Source organism: Pundamilia nyererei, unplaced genomic scaffold, assembly GCF_000239375.1.
Source record: "Pundamilia nyererei isolate P.nyererei 1_Seehausen unplaced genomic scaffold, PunNye1.0 scaffold00118, whole genome shotgun sequence".
Taxonomy (NCBI): domain Eukaryota; kingdom Metazoa; phylum Chordata; class Actinopteri; order Cichliformes; family Cichlidae; genus Pundamilia; species Pundamilia nyererei.
The window spans coordinates 1,235,726-1,245,794 of record NW_005187519.1 but is presented as its reverse complement, the minus strand read 5'-3'; the positions used below and the strand labels follow the sequence as shown (position 1 = coordinate 1,245,794).

Sequence of the window (10,069 nt, the reverse complement as noted above, 5' to 3'; positions counted from 1 at the left end):
AATGCATTCACAGACTCTTTGAAATCTTGCAACCGTTCTTTCAGCCTTCTAAAAATAGCCCTGTCCCCTTCTAAAGGCCTACTCCCACTGCTCCGAGGGCGTACAGCTCTCCTTTCCGTTTGCCCTAAGAAAGTTAAAGATGTTCCAATGTGTCATCTGATCTGCCCATTAGCATACGTGACATCACATGCCCGGAATAAATAAGAGGGGTGCTTTGACCATGGCTAAGGACCACACTGTCTTGGGACTTCAGCTTCTCATCTCCTCCAGCTCCTGCTCTCCAAAATGGTGTGTACGAACTTCTGTTTTGGACCTTTTGGGTGGGGCATTGCTGATGGAGTTACCTTTTTTCCTTTTAATTGGTTTGGATATGAGCTCAATAATGACCCCAAAACTGAGACTTTTGCTAGTGAGGCAAAATGAAGACTGGCACCCAGGACTAGAGTCTTGGAATGCATTCACATGTCTATGTTTAATGTCTAAAAAGGCTAATATTCTAATGCAAAGAGGACGTTTTAGAGTTTCAGCATCCATCATGTGTTCAGAATCCTTTGGACAGTTACATAAGCTGGATATACTCATTTTGTTTTTCTTTATTTCTCTGTTTTCTGTGTGTTTGTGTATTTGTTAATGTGCCTTTTCAAATGTGACAGACTGAGTTCACACCGGACCAGATTGAGGGTAAGTGAAGAAAAAGAAAAAGAGAAATTTTGCCTCATATATGAAGGCACCAACCTCTCAATCAATGTGCTGGTAGGTATTTACGTCTAGCTTTTGCAATTGTCACACGAACCAAACTCTCAGAGTAGCTCCAGGCTTACTTAGATGAACTTTTAATCTGATTAAAGTGCTAGAAAAGTGGAAGCAGAGGATGAAGAGCGCCATGCCATTCTACCAACTTCTCCAGCTGTCAGGAAAGATTTCAGACATGTCTATTCTCAGCCTTGTCTTGCAAGTCGCCATTGTCCTTATTCAGGAGGGGCGTTAATCCTTAGGTCAGGGTTTAAGATGCAGTGCTGGTGGCATCAGCTTACACAAGAATCTGAATCACCCCATACCTTTTTTGTTTAACTGCCAAAAGACATGTCCTCTATAAACATGCCCTATGGGATATATTGGGGTCCCCATTTGGACATGGATACTTTTGTGTAGTTAAAACTCTTCCAGTTGTGTATCCTAGACTTGCAGGCAAACCTTTAACACGTTTTCAATCAGGCTTATTTGTTTAGTGCTGCTTCTGCACATTCTGGTACAGCTATACTATATGTCTAACATTAAGTTCCTTTCCAAGTTACGGTGTTAATTACGGCCCAGTCAGCATTCTTGGGTTTGACTGCACGGGGGGCCATGTCGCTATGTCTCTAAATGGCCTGCATTTCTCTGTCAGGGTGTATCAGTTTGCACGCAATGTTGCTGTAAATGCAAGTGGAGGCAGGAATGTAGAAGGACGGGGTGGGTCGAGTGTGGTGGAAGGGTACAACTGCTGTTCAGAAGCCACACGAACACATTAATCTGTCAAAAAGGTCACTTTGAGTTCCTGGTGGGATTCACAGACATAGCCAACCATTGTCTGGGGCCCCAGTTGGTGCCTTCCTCTTCACAGCTGTCCCTCTCAATTAGCTGAGAACAATGACAGAATTATGTGGCTTTTACTGTCTTTAATCTTCCTCTACGTTGTGGCACTGTGCAACTGACATAGATGACTAGTAGTAACACTGTAATAGATAGAGTAGGAAATCCAAAGGGGATGGATCTAACACAGCAAAGAAAACATGGATGTCATGCCATAAAAATAATATCAATTATACCATTTGGATGGAACAAGAAAAAAGACTCTGGCAGACTTTTTTGTTTTAATTCTTCCTTATTGTTGAAGTCTTAACTATAAGTCCTGAAGAACTTGTACTCAACTTTGTTTCTCTCCTCCTGGCCAGACTTCAAGGAGGCTTTTGGTCTCTTTGACAGAGTTGGTGACAGCCAGGTGGCCTACAACCAGGTGGCTGACATCATGCGTGCTCTGGGCCAGAATCCCACCAACAGGTCCGTTAATAAGATTCTGGGCAACCCAACTGCTGACGGTGAGACATAAACTGTTTTTTCTAACACAAAAGAGCAGTCTGTGTCATGGTATGTGTAATAATTTGGTGTGCTATCAACAGACTTGGCCAACAAGAGGCTCAACTTCGACGCTTTCTTGCCTATGCTGAAGGAGGTCGACGCTCAACCCAAGGGAACCTATGATGACTACGTTGAGGGTCTGCGCGTCTTCGACAAGGAGGGCAATGGCACAGTTATGGGTGCTGAGCTGCGTATTGTGCTGTCCACTCTGGGTGAGCCTCCTAAATTTAGAAGCACACACATAAGGTTTGCTTAGCATGCAATAGTGAGTGAAATGGGAAACATATCCCTGACATGGATCGTTGTGCATCCACAGGAGAGAAGATGAGCGAGCCAGAGATTGATGCCCTTATGGCCGGCCAGGAGGACGAGAACGGCAGTGTGCACTATGAGGGTAAGACCGGACTTCAAACCATTCCACTTCCTTTTTTTTTTTTTTTTGAATTTCCAGGAAGCTAAATATTTGAACTTCTTCCTGCAGCTTTCGTCAAGCACATCATGTCTGTGTAAGAGGCCAGCAGCGAGAGTGCTGAAGAAACTGTAGCTCGCCTACAGACAGCCCCACAGTGTTCGTGACATCTACACTGTTTCAAAGACCAACCACGGAAAGACAAGGACTATGTACAAGGGATGTTGAAGCACGCCCATTTTTTCATTTTGTTTATTTTGTTTTCTTTTCCATTTCGTCTCTTACCCTCCTCTCTTGGGACATCGCCATCACCTCTCCATTGTAGACCTCCATCACCCGGCCTCTACTTCCCCCCACTGGGGCGCGTCTCCACTCACCACATGGGGTGAGGAACGGGGGAAAAGGGGTGACCACTCATCAAGTGAGGGTAGATCCCTCCATTCCCACCGCCACCTCATTCAGTCACGCCATCACTGGCCCAGCAATGCCAAAGGTGCTGGAGAATGGTTGTGGTCAGAGCGCCAGAGCTCCCTCCTTCCCTGAAAAGTTGTATTTATTTTCACTCTCTTCATTTGAGAATAAACTTTTCCAACGTACATCCCATCTGGGTTGATTCTTGATCTTTCATTGCCCACATGCTTTTGTAGACTGCAGGTCTCAGATTGAAGAAATTTATGTAAAAAAGTTGATGCTTAACAAAAGGCTATGAATAAGATAGAGCCAAAAAAGAAAGCATAGATTATTAAATACATTTAAAAAGGAAAAGGGTCAGAAAGTGAATTAAGAACTGAAGAATTAGCTTTAAGTATAGCCAAGTAACTATAAACAATAAAATTGTTAAATATACATAATGAAACAATAATGGACACCGATGTGTAGCTAAAATAATCAGTTTGTAAATAATTCTGCAAAAATGTATATTAGCTAAAATTATGGAATAACAATACAACAGTCTAATTGTTCAACTGTTCAATTTTTTAACAATTAGGGTACAGTGAGCAAAGAATGATTAAACAGCTAAAAATCTATCCTAGATATACTGGGGTGATCGCTGTAATATGGTAGCTAGCTAAAATTATGAAAAAGCTATGGGATACTTCCATGTAGCTAGCAGTTCTATTGTTAGCTAACATTATAGTTGAAACACATAACAGTTTGGACACAGTTAAAAAAATTTTTAGCTAAATAAATTGGATTTCAATAGTAGTTATACTATAGCAGCTAGCTACTGAATTGGAAACAAAAACTAGAATTTACATTATTAGCTAACAGTACAAGCAAAATTGTTAGCAATATATAATAAAACATAATTTTAGTCCATTAAAACAATAAAGTCAAAAAGACAGAATGAAGAATAATAAAATAGTGTCTATCAGCTATTTACAAAAAAAAAAATTCTAATTTTATTGGCACTCATTTAAGGTTAATTTGGTTAATCTAACTGTAGATTACTTACCAAACACACATACAATATATGAGATTTTAAATTGAAATTTTACAAAAATATATTTCTGTCATATTGGTTCTCTCTAAAAATAAGATATTCCTATATATCTACATATTGAAAGATATTCATGCAATTTATTTAATATTCAAATGAATGTTACACAGAAAGTAACGGTTATGGACTGTAACAGTTAAAACTGAGACTTCAGCTGGATTTGATCCAAAGTGGTTCCTTCATTTGTTTTTACGTTCAAAGGATCCAGCCAGCACGAAAAATCATAGAGAGTCCATGTAGCTCCAACACTGAAAGTGGACATAAAACATTAAAAATCATACAAAAACAAAGTGGGGGAAAAAAAATGAACCATAACATTGTGTGTGTGTGTGTGTGTGTGTGTGTGTGTGTGTGTGTGTAAAACTGAATAAATTACTCACAAAAGAACAGAAGCACCAAATGCTCCCCCAAAAGAGATCAACCAAATTTTGATATATTAAAGTTAAAGTGCTCTGTTTTTGCCGATGCATTTTAAAGATCGCTACATATAATTTGCAGTATTTAAATAAGAAGCCATTCAGCCATTGTTGACTTTTGCCCCACTAAAAATATTTTTTTCTTTATTAGAGTAAAAATTATTGTTGATTTATTTTGCAATATTCATGCTATAACAGAATGATCATTAATATTTGTTTGTATGTGCCTATGACATCAGCCTAATTTGAGTCAAAGAGTAAATGTTCTTTTCTATCTCTCTATGTTGCACCATGTGACAGGAAAAATGGAACAATTTACATTGTAAACTTGTCCTAATATGTAGTTGTTGTACATTCACTGAAAGATCTTTCCAGTGACTGTAAAATGAAACTTCATGAGAGCTGAATGAGATTTTCTCCACTTTTTAAGAGGAAGGTATACCTGAGTCGTTTTGAAACAGTAACAATTTTGTCTGTGAAGGTTCTCAGTCATCCAGCAACAATTTTCCTTTTTAATGTCAAAGAGCATACTGAGAACATACTGGTACTGCAGAAGATCAATAAAGCTCAATAAACCACCAGATTTCACTTGTTTGTTTGTTTTTTCTTAAACCAGCCCACTTGTCTGGACCATTTTCTGTTGGGCAAAAAAAAAGTGTGAATCATCTAGTTAAACTGAAATAACATAAAAAAGTGTGTGATTATTGAATGAAACATCTCCATTCTGGACTGTGCATTAGATGTTTCCTAATGTTAACAATCCCTCAGGATGTACAGTGCCTCTGGTGCTTGTGTTTCAGTGCAGTAAGACAAGTTTTAACCTGTGTAAGTCCTGCCCCCGTGTGGTGTGATGTAGTAGTAAAGGTGCATACATGAAGCTGCTGATAGTGTTTTTGGTTTTTGCATTTGGGTTTAATTAAAAAACATTAACAAAAAAAAAAAAAAAAAAAAAAAAAAAAGCTTCCATACTGTGTTATGACTGGCAGGAGCCTTTTTTATGCTTTATGTTTTCTCAGACAAAAGATCAACACTTTTTTGGCCTATAATTTTTTACTAAACTTTATGCTTAAAATTGCCTTTAAGATGATAAATTCTGCAGGTAGTGTTTTGTAACTCCAACCAATAGGTGGAAATGCTGTGCAAACACACTTGCTTACACTTCAATAGAAGAAGAAAACTACCCATAAATGATGAGTTGGAGGTCTCACTCTGCTACTGTTTTAATGGACGAAACTGTTGATTTGTATTTGTTAATAATTCACTGACTAATTGATTCGAAGATGTTGGCAAACAGAATAATCTGATCTTGTGTTTTCGGACTAAGAAATATGTTTGCATGTCTCTGCGGTTACTGCGCTATTAAAGTTGTTTCTAGTCAGCTGGAGACGCATCTGTCCATATCAGTGTGAAGAAATGCATTCAGAGCTGTGAGCGGAACATTTACGCAGTTTTGGGAAATAGTTTTACTTTGTATGATTATATCTATATCTATCTATATATTTAAGGTGTCGCGGATAAATACAACAAAAATAAAATGATACGTCCAAGACAAAAACTGTGGTATTTTGTAAATATAATAATACACGCTAATAACGCGAATTCACTGTGTAATTGTGTAACTTTATTAGCAGCGTCCTCCTGTCCATCTCTGCCCAGGTTTTGCGCTGCACTCTGACATCGTCATTCCCTACATCGTCAACTACGGCAGCAAGGAACAGATCAAACACTTCATCCCAAAGATGGCCGCTGGGAAATGTATCGCTGCCATCGCCATGACTGAGCCAGGAGCAGGCAGGTCAGGACTAAAGCACAAATATAACATCAAGAAATCAGCACACATAATGTCAGGTAGCTTCAGCAACTGAGCTCCTCTATTTCATGGCCTCCTCCAAAGGGCTTTCACAAAGGGCGGAAGCTGGAGAAGATTGGCCTTCTTAAAGCAGCTGATGCGCTTGCCTGGAACATTTTTGTTGGGCACAAAGTGTGAATCACCTTGTTACTCTGAAATAACACAAAAAATCGTGCAATTATTTAATTAAAACCCATCTGCTGTTGGCGTGCTTTTTTTGGCCTATAAATGTCAGAAAATTGCCTTAAACTCTAAATTACTGCAATGAGTGTGTTCGCAATAGGATAACCCCCAGCAATAGGTGGAAATGCTGAGCAACAAATCAACAGAAGACAATAGTGATGGGATTTCCGGCTCTTTTTAGAGAACCGGCTCTTTCAGTTCGGCTCACTAAAAAGAACCGGCTCTTCATGTTGTTTTGTTGCTTTAATTAATTTATTATTAACAACAATATAAAATTATGCACAAAAGGAATTACTAATGTAAAAAAAAAAAGTGGTTTTATTTATATATGTTTATATATAAATATATGCGGTGGCCCCTAGAGAGAAAACACGTATAAACTCCAAAACACATTTCTAGCAAGTACTGAACTTCCAAAACAGAGCTACCTAGATCACTTAAATTACACAATTGAAAGCATGAAAGCATATGTGTATTGTTTGTGTATTTATACACAAGCATTCATATATAGTCAAATAATTTTTAAAAAAAAAAGTTCATTTACCTGTTACTACCACACACCAAATCCAGTCGTTGGTACTTGCTGGCTTGTGTAGCCACTACGTAACAAAAGCTCAACACTGCCCATCCTGGAGCACTTCTGTTGTCTTTTGTACGTGTTTTGAGTTTTTATGTGCTTCGGAGTTTGTACGTGTTTACGTGTTTTGGAGTTTGTACGTGCTTCAGGGTTCGTACGTGATTTGAAGTTTGTATGTGCTTTGTCTGTAGAGGCCACCGTAAATATACTTTTATTTATTCACTCCACATAAAATGTAATAAATAAATCATATAATACAAAAATCAACTATTCACATTTCAACTTTTAACTATTTAAATTTTCAGCTTTTTTCTTTTACAAATTTAAAGTGAAACAACACAAAACACTGCAAACCACAACACAATTAAATATAAATTAAAATATGAAAACAAAAGAAGATGCATATTCTCTGTCATAGGGGCCTGCATGAATAAACTTTCTGAATCCTTTATCATCTGCAACTGAAAATAGTTGTGGATGATTACTATACCTTTCTAATGTGACCTTGTTGTCCCTGGCTCTCTTTCTCTCCCTCCTGCTCTGTTCCTGTGCTACTGAGTGTAACCGTCCCTCCCCCCCTCTTCCCAACATAAAGCACAAGGCTCACATGCTGAGTGAAGCGGAAAAAAGTGCGAGAAAGAGAGAGGGTGAGACAAAAACAAAAAAACACAGCTGGCGATTAGTGATGTGCGATACCACTGATTTCCTTTCCGATCCGATACCAAGTAATATTCAGGGTGGTATCGACGATACTGATCCAATACGATACTTTGTACAAAAACGTATTTTATTTATTGTATCTCAAATTATAGCGTCATAATGATTACAGGACATCAGATTACTTGTTCTTATCACTTAATAATGCAGAGTTCATCATATAGAAATAAAAAACCTGAAGTCTATTTGAGCACCTTGCCTGCCTGCAGCACTAAAGGACTCAGTGAGAGGCTTCTGTCTCGCCCTAGCGGCACCTGTCCCTCTCCTCCTCTTCAGTTCATCTCAACATACGCGCCTCATATTCTGTGATATGATTTACTCTGAGGTATTTGACAAGGTTAGTGATGTTGCCACAACCATACATGCCAACCCTGCTGATTTTTCCGGGAGAATCCCGGAGCCACCATTCTCCCGAATTTCCACCTGGACAACAAAATTGAAAAACCATATCTCAGAATTCATAGCCGAGCCCATTCCAGTTTCCAACAATGGCGGCAGCTACTTAGTTTTAATATTACTCTTATTTCTCTTTCTGGGTCTTTCCACTGTGTTGCTGTTAATGATAAACTACAAATTAACCCTAAATTACTAAAAATATCGATATTTTAATGTGAGGATCAATTCTAGAACATAAATGACTGGTATCGGAGGAATTGATATTTCAGGATCGATCCGCACATCACTACTGGCGATAAGGAGCCGGCTCGCGTCGTTCATGTCAAAGAGTCGGCTCTAAGAGCCATTTCGTTCGCGACCGACCCATCACTAGAAGACAAAAGTTAGCGGTCTCATTCTGCTGGTGTTTTTATGGTAGGGTGACCATATTTTGATTTCCAAAAAAGAGGACACTTGGCCCAGTCATGAATAATTTTAATAATACCGTTTGCTTAAAGAAAACGTGAACATATTTAAATGATGTCTTCTCGGTGCGGTTAATGAATGGTGAAATAAAAAATGTCACACAGGCTTTTACAAGTCAACAAGTGCAAAAAGAAGAGGACAGTTGGTCACCCTATTTTATGGACTAAACAAATCGTTTGTATTTGTGATATTAACGTAGTTTAAAGCAAATTCCCGCTTTATTTGGACTCAATCATAAGCGAGACCCACCTCACATAACAACCATACTTCTCAGGCGTTCACATTTAAAGGCACCCGTGAAACGAACCGAGTGATGCTGGATCTTATTGATTTATTGCAAAAGGAATCTGGAAGTAAAAGTTATCAGGCCTTGTTTCAGTTTTTAAAAGAGGGGAAATTGTTTGAAAGGATTTGGGGGGTTGTTTGTTTAAGCGACGTTCCAGCCCACACTCCATACCAGTTGGTGGCGGTAATGCACCTTTCAGTTGTTTGCCAACCGCCAATAAAAATGTAGAAGAAGAAGACGACGCGGTGACGCATCTAGTGTCGCTCAAACGATCTTTTCTCTTTTCGTCTTTTTCCTGTGAAGTTGTACTTTGATTCGAATATGTTGGCGAACAGAATAATCGGAACTTGTGTTTTCGGACTGAGAAATGTGTCTGGAAGAGGACGGCCGCTCGCTGCAGTTTCTGCGAGGTAAAAATGCGCAGTTAAAGCTGTTTCTAGTGAGCTGGAGCCGCATCTGTCGATATCAGCGCAAAGAAATGCATTCAAAGCTGTGAGCGGAACATTTACGCTGTTTTAGGAAATAGTTTTACTTTGCATGATATTAGTAATATTTTTTATATTTCACTGTAGAAGTCGCGGAGCATTTTTATAGTACAGAAAAAGGTCGGACTGTATGATGTGTGTGTGCGGTTACCTTTGACACACTTTATTGTGACCTATTGTTTACATGGAGACCTTTAATGTGAAAATCGAAACCAGAATCTCAAAATTTAGTGAACGTTTTAAAATTACAGCAGATACACGAGTTTGGCCATTTTTATCTAAATAAAACATGTTATGGTTGAGAGTTGTTGTTGTTTAAATCGTATTGAAGTCTCCACACATTGAAGTGTGCCTAAAGGTAGTTTGAAAGCTTCCCATATTAAATAAACTGTCTGTGTGCTGAAGAGATGTCAACTGAAGCTGATCTGACAAGGCTGTACATCCATGTAATTCCATGTAAAGTTGGTGTAACCTTTATTTAAGGCGTCATTAAGAAATCATTCTTATTTACAGTGGCAACGAGGGAAGAAAAGAAAAGCAGAGGTAGTTAAAGTGTAAAATCTCACCAGTAGATGTCAGTGGGTTGTAGATTGTAGTCAACGGAGTTTGTTTTCCTACCTCTTCCAATTCAAGTCACTATAAGACAATAGGGGTGTGTGTGTGTGGG

General features: G+C 38.7%; 2 protein-coding genes across 4 annotated transcripts in view; both read left to right on the top strand.

The window, feature by feature from the left end:
• Positions 1–206: 206 nt before the first annotated feature.
• On the top strand, positions 207–3,130 carry mylz3 (myosin, light polypeptide 3, skeletal muscle). Its single transcript, XM_005742250.2, has 6 exons — positions 207–288; positions 654–681; positions 1,935–2,078; positions 2,160–2,330; positions 2,435–2,512; positions 2,600–3,130. Exons 1-6 carry the CDS (start codon positions 286–288, stop codon positions 2,626–2,628), a joined length of 453 nt encoding a protein of 150 aa, XP_005742307.1. The 5' UTR covers positions 207–285; the 3' UTR covers positions 2,629–3,130.
• Positions 3,131–9,130: 6,000 nt separating this feature from the next.
• Positions 9,131–10,069, top strand: part of acadl (acyl-CoA dehydrogenase long chain) — a 4,963-nt gene continuing 4,024 nt past the window's right edge. For 2 of the 3 annotated variants that reach the window (XM_005742248.1, XM_013913164.1), the window contains exon 1: positions 9,131–9,327. In XM_005742248.1, coding sequence (XP_005742305.1) covers positions 9,239–9,327 — 89 coding nt within the window. In that variant the 5' untranslated portion in view covers positions 9,131–9,238. Of the gene's footprint in view, positions 9,328–9,380; positions 9,410–10,069 lie in introns of those variants that run through there. The other variant, XM_013913165.1, reaches the window with a different exon arrangement.